The sequence below is a fragment of the Papio anubis genome, chromosome 17 (genome assembly GCF_008728515.1).
Source record: "Papio anubis isolate 15944 chromosome 17, Panubis1.0, whole genome shotgun sequence".
NCBI lineage: Eukaryota > Metazoa > Chordata > Mammalia > Primates > Cercopithecidae > Papio > Papio anubis.
The window spans coordinates 32,188,410-32,213,178 of record NC_044992.1 but is presented as its reverse complement, the minus strand read 5'-3'; the positions used below and the strand labels follow the sequence as shown (position 1 = coordinate 32,213,178).

General features: G+C 39.4%; 1 protein-coding gene across 3 annotated transcripts in view; it reads left to right on the top strand.

Annotated features, from left to right (window-relative positions):
• INTS2 (integrator complex subunit 2) overlaps positions 1 to 24,769 on the top strand; it is a 64,044-nt gene that overhangs the window by 29,825 nt on the left and 9,450 nt on the right. For all 3 annotated transcript variants that reach the window (XM_021929116.2, XM_031657490.1, XM_021929117.2), the window contains exons 10-19: positions 395 to 466; positions 551 to 665; positions 2,745 to 2,813; positions 4,533 to 4,667; positions 7,064 to 7,240; positions 8,949 to 9,057; positions 13,466 to 13,570; positions 17,616 to 17,780; positions 20,426 to 20,627; positions 23,609 to 23,734. In XM_021929116.2, the coding sequence (XP_021784808.1) occupies positions 395 to 466; positions 551 to 665; positions 2,745 to 2,813; positions 4,533 to 4,667; positions 7,064 to 7,240; positions 8,949 to 9,057; positions 13,466 to 13,570; positions 17,616 to 17,780; positions 20,426 to 20,627; positions 23,609 to 23,734 (1,275 nt within the window). The remainder of the gene's footprint in view (positions 1 to 394; positions 467 to 550; positions 666 to 2,744; positions 2,814 to 4,532; positions 4,668 to 7,063; positions 7,241 to 8,948; positions 9,058 to 13,465; positions 13,571 to 17,615; positions 17,781 to 20,425; positions 20,628 to 23,608; positions 23,735 to 24,769) is intronic.

The window sequence follows — 24,769 nt, the reverse complement described above, 5'->3', positions numbered from 1 at the left end:
GTTTGTGATATTTTGATGCTTAAGTGTTAACACTAGATTTTTTTCTATATGAAATAAGTATCAGCTGTTGTATAGTTGGTTTAACAGGTTAATCCCAAGGGGCCTTTGTTTTCTGAGGAATGTGAGGAAGCTTGCTTTTTTCAACCTGTGAAGGCAGCAACTAAGACTTTGAGAGGGGTTCCATGAAAAAAGCAAAGGTCCTCATTCTTGAGCTCTAGAATTACTTCATACCTCAATGAAAATTAATGGCCCAATTCAGCAAGCCATTAATTTGACTTGATACTTGAAAATAGGGCAGGAAAAATAATTTCTACCAAAAATGACTTCAGAATGCTTTTTATTCATATACTAGAATATCTAATTTAAACCAGTGACATTCTGGTATATTTTATAGTACACCTGAACAGGAGCAGCTGATGGTAGTGTGGCTAAGTTGGATGATAAAAGAAGAAGCATATTTTGAGAGGTAAGATAATTTGATTTAGTTAGTTGAGAAAGCTTTTCTTCTTCTCTCTTTGGAAAATTCATATTTCCTGTTTTGTTTTGACAGTACTTCAGGCGTCTCTGCTTCTTTTGGGGAGATGTTATTGTTGGTGGCTATGTACTTTCACAGCAACCAGCTTAGTGCTATCATTGACTTGGTCTGTTCCACTTTGGGGATGAAGGTAATTTTCTTTTAACTTCTTTCTAAAAACAGAAAGGTGTTTCTAAGATGGACATTTTGTTGCAGTGTAAATAGATTGTTTTAAGTAATTTTAATTGTTTAATAGAAGTTTTATCAGGCGTGCTTAGAAAAAAATGCATTTTGAAACCTTTATTTACTAAAATAATAGATACTCATGCAAAAACCTTGGAAAGCACAGAAAAGGGAAAGATATCTTATAATTCCATGATTCAGAGATACCTAGTATACTACTATTAATATTCTGATGTCTGTTCTTTCTTTAAAGTGACATATATATTTGGTGATTTAAAAAAACTAATATATGATGAGCATTTACTCATGTCAATAAATATTATAATACGGTATAATTTTTAATGGCTGCATTGTGTTATAGTCCATTGTTTGATCTTCTTACTGGGTCCTTTATTATTTCCCATGTAGATTTTCTAGTTTCAGTGTAACACTTAGAGGAATATCCTTGTTTATGTAAATACACACATAGGCACTCACATGTATCTCTTCATACACCTGTTGGATCATTTTCTTTTCTTTTTTTTTTTTTTTTTTTTTGAGATGGAGTCTCGCTCTGTCGCCCAGGCTGGAGTGCAGTGGCTGGATCTCAGCTCACTGCAAGCTCCGCCTCCCGGGTTTACGCCATTCTCCTGCCTCAGCCTCCCGAGTAGCTGGGACTACAGGCGCCCGCCACCTCGCCCGGCTAGTTTTTTGTATTTTTTAGTAGAGACGGGGTTTCACCGTGTTAGCCAGGATGGTCTCGATCTCCTGACCTCGTGATCCGCCCGTCTCGGCCTCCCAAAGTGCTGGGATTACAGGCTTGAGCCACCGCGCCCGGCTGGATCATATTCTTAGGATAAATTTCTAGAAGGTAATTGCTAAGGAAAAGGTATGGTTATGTTAAGGTGTTTCAAGAGTACTGCCATATTATCTTTTAGAAAGATTGTATCAGCTTAATTAACTGTTACCAGTAGTAAAAACTCCTATTTTCCTAAACTTTCACATGACTGAGCATTACTGTTTTTTTTTAATCTTTGCAATTTGGTTGATGAACAGTGGTATCACCTAGTTTGAATTTCTTTGATTACTAGTGATACTTTAGTATTTAAAATCTATGTCTTTTGCCTGGTTTATTTCTTTTGCAAAAAGCTTCTCAGTATCCTAATTTTCCTGTAGGGACTTTGATTTATTTTTTTCTTTCACTGTTTCAAAAGGAAAGATACATCATTATGCCTCATACATCTTCATATATTTCAAGACATATATTTTGCCCAATATTGAAATTGGGATTCATTTTATAGTTGACATGTAATATGAAAGTGGTAGTGTTCCAACTCCTACTTTTTTTCTTGAAAAGCTGCTATAATATTAAATCAGTGACATATCTTATAGTATCTTTAAAAGTGGAGAGTTCAATATGTTATAATTGACTTTTTCCAATCTTTTTTGCCATCTAACTTTGCCATGTGGAAATTATTATCATTATTTTTATGTAGTATATTAAATGTTATTTTTGTGGTTTCTATTTTGCTCTTATGCTTAGAAATGTTTTCCTTTCTTGGGTTTATATAAATGGTCACTTACATGTTCTTCTAGTTTTTTTGGTGGTGTCATGTTTTGCATTTAAACATTTAATCTACTTGGAGTTTCTTTTGGTGTATGGTGTGATATGTACAAAAAGTGTATGTGTGTCTATCTGTATATATACATATATATGTGTGTGTATATATGTGTATATGCAGACACACACACACACACACACACACACACACACGTTTCTCTTGTCCTCACAGAAGGGCAGCTATCCCAGCTCCATGTAGTAAATAATCTGTTTCCCCCAACCGACTGAAAATGCCAATAACAGTATTTATTAAGTGCTTTTTATATTGGTCCCGTTTCTGAGTATTAACACTTTAATGTTGGGTTTGAGAAGGCACTTCTAAAACAGAGCAGAGTACTTGAACATTTGAACATTTATGTGTATCACAGCCATTTTAGATAAGTTCCCTAGAATAAATTGTGTTTCATATATTTTTATATACTGTTGGAATTCTTTTGGTAATTTTAGATTGTAATTAAGCCAAGCTCCTTGAGCAGGATGAAGACGATCTTCACACAGGAAATTTTTACTGAGCAGGTATTTCTTTTTATTCTTAGGTGCTTACTTAACTTTCTTTTACAATATTCTTTGGGAGAAAACTTGTGTGTCTTACCTTAAGAAAGTAATATGGTCGTTTTTCTTTTTAATCACTCATGATGATTTATATCATCACTGAAACTTTGTTTAAAAATAATTCATTTAAAATACACTTTTAAAACTAGTCATAACATAGCAAAGCATCTTTTGAATGTATATATTTTTGGAGACTGAGTAGATAGTTAGGAGAATACTCTTAGATGCTGATGATCGGGCATCTCAAGAGGTAATTGTTTTAATGTGTCTGGAGAAAGATAAAATGAAGACCTATTTAAACCTTTAGGCTGTAAAATTCATTTCTAACTGGATTACAGGCTAGCGTCTAAATTTCTTATACTTAACATGTTCTTCTTTAGCCTTAGCACTTTTGTCCATGGATAAGCCTAAGGATTTTTTTCATTTCTTTTTTTATCTTACTCTGTCACCCAGGCTAGTATACAGTGGTACAGTCATAGCTCACTGCAACCTCTGCCTCCTGGGTTGGAGCAATTCTCCTGCCTCAGCCTCCCAAGTAGCTAGGATTACAGGTGTCCACCACCACGCCCAGCTAATTATTGTATTTTTAGTAGAAATGGGGGTTTCACCATGTTGGCCAGGCTGGTCTTGAACTCCTGACCTCAGGTGATCTACCCACCTCGGCCTCCCAGAGTGCTGGGGTTACAAGCGCGAGCCACTGTGCCCAGCCAGTTGTTGCTTTTTTATGGCTATTAATATCTTTATTTCTATATTTTACTATCCCTCCCTCCCTCAACACGCATATGCACATATATTCCTAAATTACAAATAGTCACACAGCATGTGGGAGAATCATAAGTTATTTGTTGTCTTTAAATTTGAACCAGTTGGAAGACAACTTTGAGGAGGGTCTTTAAAAGACAATTAGAGGCCGGGCGTGGTGGCTCAAGCCTGTAATCCCAGCACTTTGGGAGGCCGAGACAGGTGGATCACGAGGTCAGGAGATCGAGACCATCCTGGCTAACACGGTGAAACCCCGTCTCTACTAAAAAAAAAATACAAAAAACTAGCCGGGCGAGGTGGCGGGCGCCTGTAGTCCCAGCTACTCGGGGGGCTGAGGCAGGAGAATGGCGTGAACCCGGGAGGTGGAGCTTGCAGTGAGCTGAGATCCGGCCACTGCACTCCAGCCTGGGCGACAGAGTGAGACTCCGTCTCAAAAAAAAAAAAAAGACAATTAGAGCCTATGCATGACATATTGATAATAAATATTTCTGGATATATTTGTGTGGTGCTTTATAGTTCATATGATGTCCAAAAAGAATATTTTCCCCCTCATAACAATGCTTTGAGGCAGTATGGTAGTGTCCTGTTTTGTAGATGTGAAAAAGATTCAGAAGATAAAGTGACTTTTTCAAAGTCATTGAGCCCAGATTATATGCTTCAAATTTTTATTTATTTATTTATTTTATGTTATCACACCACTGTGTATGTATCTGTGTTTAAAAACAAAAAATTAGGGAATTATATAAATCCCTAAATGTACATTTCCTCAGCATTCAAAGACAATTAAAACGTAATAATTTATTGTCATCATTCATTTCTAGGGACCACACTTATATTAGGTGTTGACAGTCTACTTATCTCTCTTTCAAAATAATTTTATATTTAGTTCTTTATATTACTAATACTATTTTTCCCTTTTAGGTTGTCACAGCTCATGCAGTTCGGGTCCCTGTCACCAGCAACCTGAGTGCCAACATTACTGGATTTTTGCCTATTCATTGTATTTACCAGCTTCTCAGGAGCCGTTCCTTTACCAAGCACAAAGTGTCAATAAAAGTATGCCCCTACAAATAAAACAAATAAAATAAAAGCATGCCCCTACATTTATATATATATATTTTTTCTTTTGAGATGGAGTCTTGCTCAGTCACCCAGGCTGGAGTGCAGTGGTACAGTCTTGGCTCACTGCAACCTCTGCCTCCTGGGTAAAGCGATTCTCTTGCCTCAGCCTCCCAGGTAGCTGGGACTACAAGTGTGCACCACCACGCCCGGCTAATTTTTGTATTTTTAGTAGAGATAGGGTTTCACTGCGTTGGCTGACTGGTGTCGAACTCCTGACCTCAAGTGATATGCCGGTCTTAACCTCCCAAAGTGCTGGGATTACAGGTGTGAGCCACTGTGCCTGGCCTACATTTATATTTCAAAGAACAACCCAAATTAATGCTTTCTCCCCAGTTAGTTATATTTCAGTTTGTAGGCCTTTATTGTGGGTTTTGTGTAGGAAATGTGTGGTATTAAGTTACTGGTCATTTATATAAGTATAGTAATTAAGTATAGTAATTATAATTATATAATTATAATACAGTAATTTCAGATTTTTAAAACAATGTAAGATTATTTTCAAAATGCATAATACTCCATTTAAGTTCTCAATAGTGGCACGTGGCTATTTCATTAAAACTTTGAAACTTCCATTTTCTAATTTATTTATTATTTTTTTTAAAGAGAGGTCTCACTCTGTCACCCAGGCTGTCATAGCTCACTGTAACTTCAAATTCCTGGGCTCAAGCACTCCTCCTGCCACAGCCTCCTAAGTGGCTGGGACTATGGGTATGAGCCACCACTCCTGGCTTTTTGTTTTTTTTTGAGACAGAGTCTCACTCTGTCACCCAAGCTGGAGTGCAGTGGTGCTATCTTGGCTCACTGCAACCTCCGCCTCCCGGGTTCAAGTGACTCCCCCTGCCTCTGCCTCTGAGTAGCTGGTATTATAGGCTCCTGCCACCACGCCTGGCTAATTTTTTTTTTTTTTTAAATTTTTAGTGGACACAGGGTTTCACCATGTTGACCAGGCTTGTCTCAGACTCCTGACATCAGGTGATCCACCCACCTTGGCCTCCCACAGTGCTGGGATTACAGGCATGAGCCACTGTGCCTGGTCTCACACCCGGCTTTAAAAAGCTTTTTTTGTAGAGATAGGGTCTCGCTATGTTGCCCAGGCTGGTCTGGTCTTGAACTCCTGGTCTTAGGCAATTCTCCTACTTTGGCCTCCCGAAATGGGATTACAGGTGTGAGCCACTGCAGTGGGCCTGGTTTTGTTTTACAAATTGGGGAAGTTGCCATGACTAGTATTTGTCGACTTGCCACAAGGACACCTCACACCTAACTTATGATTTCGATATGTTTTGATTTGTGTTAGTTGGCTATATCTAACAGTTAAAAGGCCCTCTAAAGAGAAGGTTGAGACCCAGGAGGTAAAGTAATCTGAAACTTTTTCAGAGGCTCTTTTATTTACAAAGAACAGTGAATAATATATGCATGATATATCACTTTTAATTGTCCCTTGTTTTTTGTGATTTAGTGAAATTATTTTCCAGCTAGATTGTATCTTCTGCTGCTTTATATTTTTAGCAAGTAAAATAGCTAAGAATTAAGAGTTCAAATGCACACCCAACATTTTACATGTCCTCCATCCAACAATAGTTAAGTGATAGTCTCCTGTAAGTGCTTGTCAGAGACACTTTCTTAGTCTATCTGAGAGTTTGCTGTGAAGGACCTATCTCTCTCTCTCCAAATTCGTATCTAATGTGAGCTCTCCCATGACGACACACATAGTGCTCTAAATACAGATATGGTAGGGACTTAAAATATTTTTCCCACTACTTAAAAACTAATAGATTAAACCCAAAAGCTTCCAGTGGACGGTGCACCTAAGATGATACAGATATAAAGGTAGTTCATATTTTAAAATCAAAGATAAGGCCGGGCGCGGTGGCTCAAGCCTGTAATCCCAGCACTTTGGGAGGCCGAGACGGGCGGATCACGAGGTCAGGAGATCGAGACCATCCTGGCTAACACGGTGAAACCCCGTCTCTACTAAAAAATACAAAAAACTAGCCGGGCGAGGTGGCGGGCGCCTGTAGTCCCAGCTACTCGGGAGGCTGAGGCAGGAGAATGGCATAAACCCGGGAGGCGGAGCTTGCAGTGAGCTGAGATCCGGCCACTGCACTCCAGCCTGGGCGACAGAGCGAGACTCCGTCTCAAAAAAAAAAAAAAAAAATAAAAATAAAAATAAAATCAAAGATAGTTATGATACTAGATAATATATTTGGAACTGCCAAAAGTTAATAGTGAATTTTACTGATTCATAATTCATATAAAACTGTATGTACTTTTATAATTTTGCTTGATTTTTCTTTTTGCCACAATTCAGTGTCTATAACATTCTTTCTTAGGATTGGATTTACAGACAGCTGTGTGAGACCTCTACTCCACTTCATCCTCAATTACTTCCTTTGATTGATGTGTACATAAATTCTATACTTACTCCTGCATCGAAATCTAATCCAGAAGCCACAAATCAGCCAGTCACAGAACAGGAGATACTCAATATTTTCCAAGGAGTCACTGGGGTAATATCGTTGTTCTTTATATCTATTAACTTATTTTTCTTTTAGTTCTTCTTACTTATCCCATATTTTTATTTTCCTATCAGAGGACTTTTAGGTAGTTCTGAATTTAAAATTAGATTAAATTTCCTTAGATCACCTGTAAAAATTAAAAGAATGGTATTAGTTCCAACTAGTTTGCTAAACAGGCACTTGTGTGAGAATTTTTTTTTTTGGAGATGGAGTTTCACTCTTCTTGCCCAGGCTGGAGTGCAATGGCACGATCTTGGCTAACTGCAACCTCCGCCTCCCTGCAACCTCCGCCTCCCGGGTTCAAGTGATTCTCCTGTCTCACCCTCCTGAGTAGCTGGGATTACAGGCGCCTGCTACAATGCCCGGATAATGTTTTGTATTTTTAGTAGAGACAGGGTTTCACCATGTTGTCCAGGGTGGTCTTGAACTCCTGACCTCAGGTGATCTACCTGCCTCAGCCTCCCAAAGTGCTGGGATTACAGGTGTGAGGCACTGTGCCTGGCTTTTTTTTTTTTTGAGACTGGAGTCTCACTGTGACACCCAGGCTGGAGTGCAATGGGCAATCTCAGCTCACTACAACCTCCGCTTCCTGGGTTCAAATGATTCTTCTGCTTCAGCCTCCTGAGTAGCTGGGACTGCAGGCATGTGCCACCACAACTGGCTAATTTTTGTATTTTTAGTAAAGATGGGATTTCATCACATTGTCCAGGCTGGTCTTGAACTCCTGACCTCAAGTGATCCTCCCGCCTTGGCCTCCCAAAGTGCTGGGATTACAGGTGTGAGCCACTGCGCCCGGCCAATAATTTTTTTTTTTGTTTTTGAAGTTTCACTTTAAAATCTAAAGGGTGCCCTGGAGATTGTGTGTTTGATCAAATACTGTGTGGGATTTCAAGATATTCAATGTAGGTTTGTTTAGCATCCTGGGAATCTAAGATATACCTACATACATTTAGCGAGAACTTTGTTTTGTTTTGTTTTGTTTTGTTTTTGAGACAGAGTCTCACTCTGTTGCCCAGACTGGAGTGCAGTGGCACGATCTCAGCTCACTGTAAACTGCCTCCTTGGTTCAAGTGATTCTCATGCCTTAGCCTCTTGAGTAGCTGGGATTATAGGCACCTGCCACCACGCCTGGCTAATTTTTGTTTTTAGTAGAGACAGGGTTTTACTATGTTGGCCAGGCTGATCTCCAACTCCTCATCTCAGGTGATCCGCCTGCTTCGGCCTCCCAAAGTGCTGGGATTACAGGCATGAGCCACCGCTCCTGGCTCATGTAGGGAAAATTTGATTAAAGTATTTTTTCCTTAGTTTGTTAGAAGGGAAAAACAGTTGCATTTTTCACAAATATAATTAAGTATACAATGTCTTATTTAGGAGTTACTTTCTTCATGGTAATTTCATATAATACTTGGGACTCCTGTCTTTCAGAAGCAGCCTGATGGGTTTGCTATTGAGTAGTAGCTGAAGTCTTTTCTTTGTCTTATCTTAAAGACCACTTAAGTATGTTGCCTTTCATCTCATGCCATCTCAGATTTCTTGTTGTTTTTTTGAGTTTAATATACACACAGCAACATTTCTCCTCTTTTACATGAGTTAGGAGCAGCAATGCTGAATAACCTATTTTGATTCTTTTACTATCAAGAAAAAAAAAATCACTCATGAAATTCAAAGTATTTCAGAGTATTCGTAATATTTCCTCCAGGGTGACAACATCCGCCTTAATCAGCGTTTCAGTATCACAGCACAGCTTTTGGTGCTCTACTATATACTGTCTTATGAGGAGGCTCTTCTAGCAAACACAAAGACTTTAGGTAAGTTATACATAGAGGAATGGTTCTAGTGGTAGTTTATTTTATTAGCTTGCATTTTGTTACTTTCCAGACTGTTTTTTGATAAAAGAAGGGCAATATTCTAACAGACTCTAGTATCACTTTATAATCTTTGCAATGTGGGCATTGTATACTTGATACATAAATCATACATGTTGGGGTACGTAACCATAATTTATGGCCCAGTCCTCCTTATAGGAGGCTAAATGAATAGATAACAGAGTTGCCTGTATTTTAACAGTTGTATAGGTCTTGTTCACTAAATATAAATTTAAAAGATACACGCGATGGAGCTGTAACTGAATTTTTTTCTCTTGATTTGAGTCTTTGCCTGGTCTTCCTTCTGTTAGTATGAATAGTAACAACCTAATCAAAAACAATAGAAAAGGCCAGGTGAGGTGGCTTACACCTGTAATCCTAGCACTTTGGGAGGCCGAGGTGAGCAGATCACCTGAGGTCAGGAGTTCGAGTCCAGTCTGGTCAACATGGCGGAACCCCATCTCTACAAAAAATACAAAAATTAGCCAGGCATGGTGGCTCATGCCTGTAATCCCAGCTACTCAGGAAGTTGAGGCAGGAGAATTGCTTGAACCCAGATGCGGAAGTTGCAGTGAACCGAGATTATGCCGTTGCACTCCAGCCTGGTGGACAGAGTGAGACTCTGTCTCCAAAAAAAAAAAAAAAAATAGAAGGGTTTCGTTTTGCTGTTAACATTGGGCTGGGCATGGTAGCTCATTCCCTGTAATCTCAGTGCTTTGGTACTTTGGGAGGCTGAAATGGGATGGTCATTTGTGCTCAGAGTTTGACACTAGCCTGGGAAACAGCAAGATGCCTATCTCTACACACACACGCACATGCACACAGAGAATGTCACTGAAATGGGCTTTGAAACTTAAGTTACTTCACATGATATCAGAAGGTCAGATTTAGCATACATGATATCAGTGTAAAGTGGTATTTTTTCCTGTATTTGAAAAGGTTTACCTGTGGTTAGACTTTCTACATGTGTATAGTTCATTTCATTTCATCTGTTTGTTTTTCGAGACAGGGTCTCACTCTGTCACCCAGGCTGGAGAGCAGTGGCATGAACATGGCTCAGTGTAGCCTTGATCTCTGGGGCTCAAGGGATTCCTGCCTCAGCCTCCCATGTAGCTGGGACCACAGGTGGACACTACCACACCCGGCTAATTTTTTAAATTTTTTGTAGAGATGGGATTTGCCATGTTGCCAGGCTGGTCTCAAACTCCTGGGCTCAAGCAGTCCTCCTCGCTTGGCCTCCCAAAGTGCTGGGATTACAGGTGTGAGTGATCCTCCTGACCTTTGTGTGTAGTTTTTAATTTGTTTTTCTTTTTTTTTTTTGAGACAAAAGTCTCACTCTGTCACCCAGGCTGGAATGCAGTGGTGTGATCTTGGCTCACTGCAACCTGCACCTCTCGGGTTCAAACAAGTCTTCTGCTTCAGCCTCCCGAGTAGCTGGGATTACAGGTGCATGCCACCATGCCTGGCTAATTTTTGTATTTGTAGTGGAGATGGGGTTTCATTGTGCCGGCCAGGCTGGTCTCGAACTCCAGACCTCAAGTGATCCATACACCTCAGCCTCTCCAAGTGCTGGGATTACAGGTGTGAGCCACCATGCCTGGCCTGGATTTTCTTTTTTATGTTTGACATTTTCTGTGCCTTTGACTGCTACAGTTCTTGTTTGGAATTTCTGTATATTCTCACATATTTAATCTTTTCTGTGAACTTTATAATAATTTTATTACATTTCACAAATGAAAATTATATTGGAATTTTGATAAGAATTATGTTAAACTTACAGATTAATTTGGAGAGAATTTACTTCTTTGCAGTATTAAGTCTTCCTATCTAAAAACCTGAAATAATTTCTGCTTTTTAATTGTACACATACAGTTTAGTCTTTTTTTTTTTTGGGACAGAGGCTTGCTGTGTTGCCCAGGTTGGAGTGCAGTGGCGCGATGTCAGCCCACTGCAACCTCTGCCTCCCGGGTTCCAGTGATCCTCCTGCCTTGGACTCCCAAGTAGCTGGGATTACAGGCACCCGCTACCATGCCCCACTGAATTTTGTATTTTTAGTAGAGATAGAGTTTTACCATGTTGGTGAGGCTGGCCTCAAACTCCTGACCTCAAGTCATCCACCCACCTTGGCCTCCCAAAGTGCTGGATTACAGGTGTGAGCCACTTTGCCTGGCCTTAGTTTAGTCTTATAGTTAACTCATGTAAACCCTCATAACAGTTCTATGAGATAGGTGGTGGTTATGTTTATTTTACAAGGGAGAACACTGAGGCACAAGGAAGTTAGGTAACTTCCCTAAGTTAGTGTTAAGTATAGTAGTAAGTATTGGAACCAGGATTTGACTACTTCTGGATCCTATAACTATTGTTTTAACTGCCTTCTGATTTTTTCTTAATTCATAAAAGATTGGTATGGAAAACTATGCTAATTTGTTAACTTAAAGGGGAGATTGTATCTAAATAAGAGTATATGATAATATATGTGGTCTATATAGAGAGTGATTCTCAACCTTTATTCTAACACTTGCACTTATATACTTCTTGTCCTTAATAAGAGAAAAATGGTTGAGCTTTACTGTTTGTGGTTTATAAGAGAATAAACATATTGTATATCATTTGTCAAACTACAAACACCCTGATTGAGATTCTCATATATTCCTGTGGTGTAAAGGGAAGTACCTTGGAATGAGTTTTGTGTGCCAGGCATATACAATATGGTAGAGATGAGACAGAGAAAGATAGTGTTGACTGGCAAGGACCTTTACTCTCTGTGATCTGAGGATTCACTGAAGGTGGCCAAATCTGTATTTAAATAAGAAGACGATGGCCGTAGGGTGAAGGATGGATTAAATTGGAGGCAGGGAAAGTGGACCATAGAAGATATAAACAAAGGGTGAGTAGGCACTGAATTAGGATAGCAGCAAAAGTACGGAAATTAAAATGGACTTAGAAGAAAAAAAAGGGTGGACCTGGCTGGTTGAAGGTAGGAGTTGTGAGAGAAGGAAGTCAAATTCATATTGCCTAACTTAATTTAAAAAGAGGCCAGGTATGCACTTTGGGATGCCGAGGCTGGTGGATCACCTGAAGTCAGGAGTTCGAGACCAGCCTGGCCAACATAGCGAAACCCCTTCTCTACTAAAAATACAAACATCTGGGCATGGTGGCGGGCACCTGTAGTCCCAGCTACTTGGGAGGCTGCGGCACAAGAATTGCTTAAACCCAGGAGGCAGAGGTTGCAGTGAGCCAAGATTGAACCACTGCACACCAGCCTGGGTGACAGTGACTCCTCTCAGGGGGAAAAAAAAAAGAGTCAATCACCACTATTGTATATAATTTGATAAAATCCACTGTGGCTCACGCCTGTAATCTCAGCACTTTGGGAGGCCCAGGCAGGTAGATCACGAAGTCAGGAGATCAAGACCATCCTGGCTTACACAGTGAAACCCCATCTCTACTAAAAATACAAAAAATTAGATGGGCATGTTGGTGGGCGTCTGTAATCCCAGCTACTCGGGAGGCTGAGGCAGGAGAATCGCTTGAATCTGGGAGGCGGAGGTTGCAGTGAGCCAAGATCACGCCACTGCACTCCAGCCTGGTGACAGAGTGAGACTCTGTCTCAAAAAAAAAAAAAAAAAAAAAAAAAAAAAATTGGCTGGGCCCAGTGCTGTAATCCCAACACTTTGGGAGGCTGAGGCAGGCTGGATCCCCTGAGGTCAGGAGTTCAAGACCAGCCTGGCCAACATTGCAAAATGCCGTCTCTACTAAAAATACAAAAATCAGCCAGGCATGGTGGTAGGTGCCTGTAATCCCAGCCAATCTACTTGAGAAGCTGAGGCAGGAGAATTGCTTGAACCCAGGAGGTGGAGGTTGTAGTGAGCTGAGATTGTGCCACTGCACTCTAGCCTGGGCAAAAAGAGTGAGACTCTGGCTCAAAAAATAAAATAAAATAAAATAAAATTACAGTTTATTTTAAAAGATGCATTGGAATCATGAAGCTCTAGGCCATCTGTTCATGATCACATTTGATCTCCCAATTAGGTTTGGGAAAATCTTGACTCACTTGTTGGTTCTTTTAGTGTAGGGCACTTTTGCACATTGCTTCTCTCACCTGTTATGAATTTTCTTTTGTCTAGTTTTAAATTTCAGGGCATTTTCCAGATCTTGCTCCAGGTATGTTCTTGTTCTTCCTGTGTAGCCACTTGTTTTCGTAATGATTCTTCATCTTTTATATGCTATATTTGCAGGTTAATTGCATTAAAAGTAATTTGACTTTGTTTTTGTTTCCATTTGGGTTGAAGGTTAAGATTTCTGTTGTTTCTGGACATTTTATTTATTTTACACTTTTTATCTTTGATAGCTGCCATGCAAAGAAAGCCCAAATCATACTCTTCTTCTTTAATGGACCAGATTCCTATCAAGTTCCTTATTCGACAGGCTCAAGGGCTGCAGCAGGAGTTGGGAGGTATGTTTTAATTTGCTGTTTACTGCTAAAGTTTATTGTTAAAAAAACCTTACTGTTTGTAATGTTATGAAGTGTAATAGGTGCTTAACGTTAAAAATTCAAACAGTTCAAGAGTGAAATTCCTCTTTGCCTCCCTCACTAAATCTGTTATTTCAGTTATTGCAAACCACCCTGCGCCTTAAAACACCACCCTAGCTATTTGCAGTTGGTATGTATTTTCAGGCTTTTTTCTCCTATAGGTTGAACTGTATGAAATTGCAGATATTTGGCCTGGCGTGGTGGCTCACGCCTGTAATCCCAGCACTTTGGGAGGCTGAGGCAGGAGGATCACGAGGTCAGGAGATCGAGACCATCCTAGCTAACATGGTGAAACCCTGTCCCTCCTAAAAAAAATACAAAAAATTAGCCAGGCATGGTGGCGGGTGCCTGTAGTCCCAGCTACTCGGGAGGCTGAGGCAGGAGAATGGCGTGAACCTGGGAGGTGGAGCTTGCAGTGAGCCGAGATGCGCCACTGCACTCCAGCCTGGGCGAAATAGCGAGACTCCATCTCAAAAAAAAAAAAAAAAAAAAGAAATCGCAGATATTCAGCTAATTTAGAGCTACAGAAACAGCAGGTTCTTGTGGTTGAACCTAACAGACACACAGGAGTAAAAAAAAATTTTTTTTTTAACTCTGAATAGTATTGTACACTGCCTCTTTTGTTTGTTTGTTTGTTTTTGTTTTTGAGACAGTGGCTCACTCTGTCATCCAGGCTGGAGTGCAATGGCACGATCTTGGCTCACTGTAACCTCCACCTCCTGGGTTCAAGTGATTCTCATGTCTTAGCCACTCAAATAGCTGAGATTACCAGTATGCGCCACCATGCCCATCTAATTTATGTATTTTTAGTAGAGACAGGGTTTCACTATGTTGCCCAGGCTGGTCTTGAACTCCTGGTCTCAAGTGATCTGTCCACCTCAGCCTCCCAAAGTGCTGGGATTACAGGAGTGAGTCACCATGTGCAGCCTCCCCTGCCTCTTCCAAGGCTTGTTTTTTTTTCTTGGAGTCTTGAACATCTTCACATATCGGTACAGGTAAATCTTCCTTACTGTTTCTGATTATTTTATGATCCATAGTATGGACATATTATAATATTTTACTATAAATCCTGTTAAGTAGAAATATTGTTGTGTTTTTTGAAATTAGATATTTTTCTTTTTTCTTTTTTTTTATCTTTAGGGAAAGAGTCTCACTACGTTACCCAGGCTGGAGTGCAGTGGTGTGATCATAGCTAACTGTAGCCTCAAACTCCTGGGCTGAAGCATCCTCCTACCTCAGCCTCTCTAGTAGCAGGGACTACAGTCCTATGCCACCATGCCCTGCTAATTTTCTAGAGATTTTTCTTAATTAAATACCTCTTTAATGTTTGAGTGTGGGTGTTTTTCTTTCTGTTAAGTTGGAATCTTCTTTTTTTTTTTTTGAGAAGGAGTTTCGCTCTTGTCTCACAGGCTGGAGTGCAGTGGTGCGATCTCAGCTCACTTCAACTTTCGTATCCCAGATTCAAGTGATTCTCCTGCCTCAGCCTCCCAAGTAGCTGGGATTACAGGCACCCGCCACTATGCCTAACTAATTTTTGTATTTTTAGTGGAGACTTCATTTTGCCATGTTGGCCAGGCTGGTCTTGAACTCCTGACCTCAGGTGATCCACCCATGTCAGCCTCCCAAAGTGGTAGGATTACAGGTGTGAACCACTGTGTCCGGCTGGAATTTTCTTTCTCTTTATTATGGTTGGTTTCAAGGAGAAACATGAGCCTTCATTGGACATCGTTAACCAGATGTCTGCAGCATTTATTTACTTATATCTTTGTATAATTTTTTTTTTTTTTTTAAAGTAGAGACACGGTTTCATCATGTTGGTTAGGCTAGTCTCAAACTCCTGACCTCAAGTGAAGAGCCTCCCAACATGTTAGTATTACAGGTGTGAGCCATCATGCCTGGCTTCTTTGTATAATCTGTTTCCAGAAAATAATGTTATTTTTAACAGCATTTGGCAATTGATATGCTTTATTGAAAAGAGTATGAAATGTTGATTAGTTTACACTTTTGTAAGCAGTCTTTTTTGTGATGGTTGGGTATAATTTTAACTGTATATATACTCCTGTATGCATTTAGAAATTTAAATGTTTAAGTACCGCCATTTTTGATTGTTACAATGTCTTTTCAAACACAGAAACATCAATTTTAAGCTGTTTCTATGAGAAAGGAACTGGGTATTTTTTCTACTGGGATTAAGCAGTGGTATCATTTGATTTGCATAATAAGGGGATAATTAGATCTAAAGTACTTTGATTCCTACTACTACTGTGTAGTCTTACTGTTCTGATAATGATGATAATAATATGGTAGCAACAATATTTATTAGGTACTTATGTGCGAAGCACTTAGCATAGTAGTACTTCATTAATTCATTAACTAAATAGGCATTTGTATGGTGTCATAATTTTTTTTTGAGACAGCGTCTTGCTCTGTCATCCAGGCTGGAGTGCAATGGCACGATCTTGGCTCACTGCAACCTCCACATCCCAGGTTCAAGCAATTCTTGTGCCTCAGCCTCCCAGGTAGCCAGGATTACAGGCGTGTGCCACCACACATGGCTAATTTTTGTATTTTTAGTAGTGACAGGGTTTCCCCATGTTGGCCAGACTGGTCTCGAACTCCTGGCTTCAAGTGATCCATCCCCTTCAGTCTCCCAAAGTGCTGGGATTATAGGCATGAGCCACCACGTGCAGGCCTCTCATTATTAACATTATACATAATAGTCATGAATAGTCAAACTGTGGTATAGGTAAAATGTTATAAATAAGGCTTTGATTTGGTAACAAGTTTTCCCATTTCTTTTGATCTTCTTTGATACTTCTGGAACCAAGATAAAATGCCCCCTGTTGTGGGTATCATCAGTACTGCTTCTCTTGGCTGACATACGTAGCTGTGTGACTTTAGAGTTGTTAATGTTAATACATGTCTTTCAGTGTGGTTTGTTCCTTACGGTAGAATGGGAGGCATTGCTTACTTTGTATGAATGTTAGGGAGAGATGAGAAAATGTACATAAAGTACCTGAGACCTTTCAGGTATTTGAAGTGGCAACTTTAATTTTACCACATCTATAGCGATGATTCTCAACAGGGTTGGAGGAAAGGGCATGTTCTCTACAGAAGCCTGTCAGTATTTCTGAGTAGGACCTTTTCCAAACCATATATGATAGTCCCCAAATGGACATTCTTTTCTCCTCCTTTTTCCTCTTCCCTGAACTCTTGAACCATTGCTATGTCAAACAACTTTAGGAGACTATTATGTTGGGTGGGATGGAAGAAAGTTGAAAGCTTTCTTTATGAGTAGTAGTTCCCAGCTCACTGTTTATCACATTACTTGGGGATCTTCATTTAAGCAGTTTCCCTTGGTCAAATGACTATACACAAGTTCTTAAACTGTAGTTTGCATACACAAGGAGTGCACATTCCTAGGGCTCCATTCTACAGCTTCTGATCTCACCACCTGGGATGGTATTCATTATTCTGCACATGAAACAAGCTTCCCAAACTTATGATGCTGGTGGTGCTCTAATCATTCTTTTTTTATTTTTGAGATGGAGTTTTGCTCTTGTTGCCCAGGCTGGAGTGCAGTGGTGTGATCTTGGCTCACTGCAATTTCCACCTCCCAGTTCAAGCGATTCTCCTGCCTCAGCCTCCCGAGTAGCTGGGATTACAGGCGCCCACCACTATGCCCGGCTAATATTTGTATTTTTAGTAGATACAGGGTTTCGCCATGTTGGCCAGGCTGGTCTTAAACTCCTGACCTCAGGTGATCCACCTGCCTCGGCCTCCCAAAGTGCTGGGATTACAGGTGTGAGCCACTGTGCCTAGCCATCTAATCATTCTTTGAGAATCACTGACTTAGAGCATAACCCTCTTTCCTTGTGGGCTGGTGGTTTGATAAAAATGAGAGGGGTGGGGAAGCTTCTGGTGTTTGAGCATGAAGAATCCAATTGATTTTCTGTAAATTTTCAAGGGTTGCATTCAGCTTTACTACGTCTCCTTGCTACTAACTACCCACATTTATGTATTGTGGATGACTGGATTTGTGAAGAAGAAATCACAGGGACTGATGCCCTGCTACGGCGAATGCTCCTGACTAATAATGCTAAAAATCATTCTCCCAAACAACTCCAAGAAGGTATAGTAAATTATTGATACTTCTTTAACCCCTTTTGTAGTACAAGGAGATGCTAGGCTAATTGAAATCTTATACAGAATTTTCCTGTGGATATAACAATGTTTTGGTGAATATATTTTAATTATATAAAATACTCTTTGCATTTAAGGAATTTTACGCTCCCTTCCCCTTCCTCTTCCCCCCTTCCCCCCTTTCCCCTTTTACCCCTTTTCCGGTTTCCCCTTTTACTCCTTTACTCCTTTCCCCCTTTTTTCTGTTTTCCCTTTCCCCCTTCCCTTTCCTTTCCTTTTGTGTTTGTGTGTGTCTTTCTCTCTGTCTGTCACCCAGGCTGGAGTGCAGTGGCGTGATCTCAGCTCACTGCAGCCTCCACCTCCTGGGCTCAAACAATCCTCCTACCTGAGTCCCACAAGTAGCTGGGACTACAGGTATGAGCCACCAGGCCTGGCTGATTTTTTAAGTTTTTGTAGAGATGGGGTTTCACCATGTTGCCCAGAGTGGTCTCGAATTTGTAAGTTTGAGTGATCCTCCTGCCTCAGCCTCCCGGAGTGCTAGGATTAAGGCGTGAACCACTGTGCCTGGCCAGGAATTTTAACCATTTCTTTCTGATGTGCTTGTATCTTTTCTCTCATAGGTTCTATATTGTATCACTAAAAAGGTGGTGTGGTTTTAGAAAGGTTCTAAACTGGTTAGAAATAAGTGCAGTGGAATAGGAGTATATACTTGCTGTTAATGGAGAATGTTCTTCTAGATCAGCACTGTCCAATAGAAATATAATGTGAGCTATAACACCTACATATAATAGGTGTAAATATAATGTGAGCTATAACACCTATAAACTTTCCAATAAAAAGAAACAGGCAACAGTAATTTAAATAATCATTTTATTTGACCAAATATGGCCAATATTTTTTCTTTTTGTTTTTTTGAGACAGAGCCTTGTTCTGTGGCCTACTCTGGACTGCAGTGGTGCAACCTTGGCTCATTGCCTCCCAGGCTCTAGCAATCCTCCTGCCTTAGCTTCCCCAGTACCTGAGACTACAGGTACATGCCACCACACCCAGCTAATTTTTGTATTTTTTGTAGAGAAGGGGTTGCCATGTTGCTCAGGCTGGTCTCAAACTCCTGGGCTCAAGCAGTCTGCTTGCCTTGGCCTCCCAAAGTGCTGGAATTACAAGCATGAACCACCGTGCCCGGCCTGCCAATATTATTTCACCATGTAATCAATATTAAAATTTTAATGAGATATTTTACCCCCCACTACACTCCTGCACTTAGTCTTTGCAATTTATTGTGTATTTTACACTTATAACACACCTCAATTTGGACTAGTTATTTCAGATGCTCAATAGCCAGATGGGGTTAGTGATTATTGGAGAGCATAGTTCTAGATATTTTTTAGTAACAGCAATCTTCTGGATGCTTACATCCTATAAGGGGACCACCTGGAGGAAAGTTTCAAGAAGTTTGAACCTTTCAATGAATGTTAGCTATCAAAAGCAATACTTCAGCATATTTTCCTTTTTCAGTCCTGTTTTTAAAATCAGTGTGGGCTGGATGCAGTGGCTCATGCCTGTTATCTCAGCACTTTGGAAGGCCAAAGCAGGAGGATCACTTGAGGCCGGGAATTCAAAACCATCCTGGGCTCTTCACTGGTAAAGGCAGGAGGGGGATTAAAAAAAAAAAAAAAAAGACCAGCCTGGGCAACATAGCAAGACTCCCATCTCTAAAATGAAAAAATAAAAAATAAGATCAGTCTGATTTTTTTTTTTTTTTTTGAGACAGGGTCTGTTGCCCAGGCTCAAGGTTGGAGTGCAGTGGCAGGAACGCAGCTCACTGCAAACTCCATCTCCTGGGCATAAGGAATCTTCCTGTGTCAGCCTCTTGAGTACCTGTTATCACAGGTGCACCATCACATACAGCTAATTATTTTACTTCTTATAGAGATGCGGTCTCGCCATGTTGCCCAGACTGGTCTTGAACTTCTGGACTCAAGCAATCCTCCTGCCTCGGCCTCCCAAAGTGCTGAGATTACAGGTGTGAGCCACCACGCCTATCCCATTAATGTGATCTTTAAAAAAAACATATTTTTGTTCTTTATGAAAGAACAACTACACTTCCATGAATTTTTAATTTAATAAGGGCCCTTATTTTTTAATTTTTTTGAGATGGAGTCTTGCTCTGTCACCCAGGCTGGAGTGTGCTGGTGCAATCTCAGCTCCCCACAACCTCTGCCTCCTGGGTTCAAGTGATTCTCCTGTCTCAGCCTCCCAAGTAGCTGGGATTACAGGTGCCTGCCACCACGCCTGGGATTACAGGCTCATTTTTGTATTTTTAGTAGAGATGGGGTTTCACCATGTTGGCCAGGCTGATCTCAAACTCCTGACCTCAAGTGATCCACCCACCTCGGCCTCCCAAAGTGCTGGGATTACAGGTGTGAGCCACTGCATCCAGCTGGCCCTTATTTTAATAAGTTTAGTGGAAATTGTATCTAGGTTTCTGTAGGAAACAATAGCAAGTAACTATAGTTACTTTTTAGCCACATTGTTTTCTTGATTTGTTTGGCCTGTAGTCTGAGAGAACAATATTACTTCCTGCTTAATAAACTGTACAGAATTCAGATTATGATTACTAAATTTTCTTTTTAGCATTTTCAGCTGTCCCAGTAAATCACACACAAGTGATGCAGATTATAGAACACTTGACTCTACTCTCTGCCAGTGAACTTATACCATATGCAGAAGTGTTAACATCCAATATGAGCCAGCTGTTGAATTCAGGGGTTCCACGGAGAATTCTGCAAACAGTCAATAAACTATGGATGGTTCTTAATACTGTGATGCCTAGAAGGTAAATTCAGTGTATTGTTATATGTAATAGATAATTGTAGAGCAGTGATAATATACAGTAACCTAAATTTAATTGTTTGAAAAATTTTTCACAAGACCCTCATAGCAGTATTTGTTGACCGTATGACAATATATCTCCTTTCTTAAGACTACTAAATGGTTGTTATATCTTTAAGTAAAAGCAAACTTTATTGAAATAGAAACCTTACAGTATTTCTAACTTTAGGAAGTTCTTGAAAATTGGGTTATCATGTATAGTTATTTGTGGCTAATTATGATTTAGATCACTGCTGTATCTTGGATCTTTGCAGTTGTTCCAAGTTTTGCTGCACGTTAAAATCACCTGGAGAGTTTTTACCACTACTGATCCCCAAGTTGGAACCCATGCCAATTAAATCAGACTGTTTGTGGGTGGGAGTCAGGCATCAGTACTTTTTAAAAGATTCCCCAGGTGATTTCAGTGTGCAGCAAAGTTTGTCTTTGGTCATTGGGTCTCTGCTGGTTCATAGATTGGATCCTTAACACCTGGACATGCCTAGAAAACAAAATACTGGGCTTGAGTTAACTGAGATTTTGATTCAGTAGGTCTGGGTGAGATCTGGTCCTATTTATACTTTGGAAAGTTAATTTTTACTTATGTGAGTAAATGCACATAACTTAAGAAGTTAAATAGTATATAAGATCTGCCTCACACCTTTCTATTTTAGACTTTGGCTCCCCAGAGACAACTATTTTCAGCTCTTTTATCTTTTTATTCTGGTATTTATATCCTCCCCATATATCTTTTATAATGACTGTGATTTCCTGATTTTCCAATTTAGAAATTATCTGTTGATTTTCTACTCTACAAGGTGAAGGTTAGTTAGCTCTCTTATTTGCTTCCTCTCCTGTGAGTCCCACTTCTTCTAATACACATTTCCCCTTTTCCTGTTTCTCCCAACACGGGTATATTAAATTTTTTTGTTAAAGCAGTATTTCAAATGCATATTATTATGACTACAGAAGTGATTTTATAATTGAGCTATGTGATAATCTTTTGATTACAATTTCGTTCTTATGCAAGTGCCCTCCCCCTTACTCAACATATACCTTGGGTTAGTTAATACTTACCTTTTTTCCATTTGCTCAGGTTTTTAAATTGGTATCAATAACCAATAACTAATTCATCCCCAAGCTTCATTATTGAGGGGAAATTTACTTCACACTTAATCATAACACATCAGATAATGTATCATTAGCATTTTTTTGGCTGGGTTCATTGGCTCACGCCTGTCATCTTAGCACTTTGGGAGGCCGAGGCGGACGGATCACTTGAACTCAGGAGTTCAAGACCAGCCTGGGCAACATGGTGAAACCCCGTCTCTACAAAAAATACAAAAATTAGCAGACAGTAGTGGTGCATGCCTGTATTCCCAGCTACTTGGGGGGCTGAGGCAGGACAATCACTTGAGCCCAGGAGATCGAGGCTTCAGTGAGCTGAGATCGCGTTAGTGAGACCCTGTCTCAAAAAAAAAAAAAAAAAAAAAAAAAACCAAAAGAAACACTATATATTTTTTTTCTTGGAGACATTCCTTTCAGAGCTTTTTGTCTTCATGTTGCCATCTGGGACATATACAGTTGCCATCCTAGAGTTGCTATTGTCACTCTTCTTTGTTGGATTTCATATTTTTCTCTTTCTTGGTTTATATCCTCATTTTAGTGAATGGAACACACACTCATCTTGCTTCCTGAGAAAGGGAGTGTGGTAAACTTAACTTTTTTGAGATGCTGAATTATTCTCATATGTGATTGATATTTAGCCTAAGTGTAGAATTCTAGTTCATTTTTTAAAAATTTATTTTTTATTCTTATTTTTTAGAGACAGGGTCTTGCTTTGCCACCCAGGCTGGACTGCAGTGGCACAATCACAGTTCACTGCAACCTCAAACTCATGGGCTTAAACGATCCTTCTGCCTCAGCCTCCCAAATAACTGGACTACAGGTGCACACCCCCGTGCCTGCCTATTTTATTTAGTTTTTGTAGAGATGGGGTCTCGCTATGTTGCCCAGGCTAGTCTTGAACTCCTGGACTCAAGCGATCCTCCTGCCTCAACCTCCCAAAGTACTGGGATTACAGGTGTGAACCACTGTGTCTGGCCCTGTTCTTAATTCTAAGAGCTGTTTTTTATCTGCATATTCTTAAATGCCTCTTGTTCTTGTTTCATGTATAAAATATTTTATTCTTTTAGGATATTAGCAATTCAAAATTTTTTTTACTCCTTATTCCTACATTTTCTGTTTTTTTTTGAGGTCATTTTTTTCTGTTTGTATATTTTAATCTTTTTCAAAGTAAAAGCTTTCTTTAAGTGTCTGATGATCCTTGTTTATACAGTCATTTAAGAGGGGGAAGTCCTCTGGTGGATTCCTGGGCTTCACTGTAAGATCAAGCACCTTCTGTATTGGCATAACCCTTAGTAATCATGATGTGCAGTCATTTTAGTAATCACTTTTATAATCTATTAATGTCTAATCTCAAAGTGGCATCTCACTTGGAGACTTTATGATGATAAATCCAGAATGATGATGTATATTTATGGAGCTAGATACAGAATGTTTTGGCAAGTTTATTTCATTTACAGGTATTATATCATTTCTATTTTACAGATGAGTAAACAGTTTAGAGAGCCTCAGTGACTTACACAGAGTCGTATAGCAAGTATGGTATAACTAAGGTTTTAACTCAGGTTTTAATTTTATATGCCATGATTATTCCATTACAACTGTGAACGTTTTTGAGACTACTTTGTGTTTACTATTTTATCCCTTTTTTTTTAAGAGATGTTATAATAGGTTAGATGTCTGTAGCTTAAATTTTTCAAAGTTCATTCATACCTATTTTCTAATTATTTACTGAATATAACTTTCTAAGATAGAAAGGACTGGATGGCTACAGATTTTAATTATATAAAAACTGTTTTGAACATGTGATTATTTTCTTATCAGGCTATGGGTGATGACGGTTAATGCACTTCAACCTTCAATAAAGTTTGTACGACAACAAAAGTATACTCAGAATGACCTGATGATAGATCCTCTCATTGTCCTAAGGTGTGATCAGAGGGTTCACAGGTACATGTCATTTGAGTTTCATTTTTATTATAGAGCTGTACTTTAGAGAGTCAAAAGAAATTGATGAAATTCAGTTTAAACTTATATTTTAATTGTGCTTGCAGATAAGTAGGCAGTGTGACCTGTACAGTTTTTTGTCTTACTTTTTAGTTGTGTTTATTCGTGAAATGTATATACATTTTAATATTTAATATGTGATGTATAAAACCTAGCTTTAGAGAAATGTCATTCTTGGTTTTGGTGCCATCAATAGTGGTTTTTATCTCTCTCACAATTTAGACCAGTAAAGAATAACACTGTTTCTGCCCTCACGTTAAAAAGGTTTTTAAAAAACTGGTTACTTGTGAACCATTACCTGCATTAAAACTGTGACCTTTTTGGCATGCCAAATAGTGATGTTAGCTTCATCAATTCCACATTTGGCTCTAAATCCTTACCAATTGCTAAACTTAAGCATTGCTTTGAAGTGGCTTCTTCTCAAAAGGTAGAATTTAGTTAACTCCTATCATTAATCTTTGAATCACAGTTGTTATGATAAGTACTATCAAAAGTATATAAGTTAAGGGGCTTGCCTTTAAAGTGATTATCATCTGCATGGGACGTAAGACAGATACGTGATAAGTTACATAATATGGTCATGTGGATGAATGGCGTAGTAAATGAATGTTCTTAAAAGTTCAGGAAAGATGCAGAGGAGATGGGGCATGGGTAAAGTTTTATAGAATGGAGTTAGGGCTGGTTCGAGTGCAGTGGTATTTACAACTGATTGATTATAACCAGGTACAGATTTTGTTCCCTCTCCACTCCCACTGCTTTATTTAAACTTAAAAAAAGAAGAGTGGACATAGGGTTTAGGTGAATATTTGTTCATCTAATAGTATAAAGATGGGGGTTAGGAAGTCAAGGAAGGTACTTTGAGAAAAAGAATAGTACAAGCAGAAGTTTAGAAGCAAGAATGAGAAAGGCGTGAAGAGGGTTATTTTTGAGAAGAGCACATTTTATTTTATTTTTTTATTTTTTTATTTTTTTTTTGAG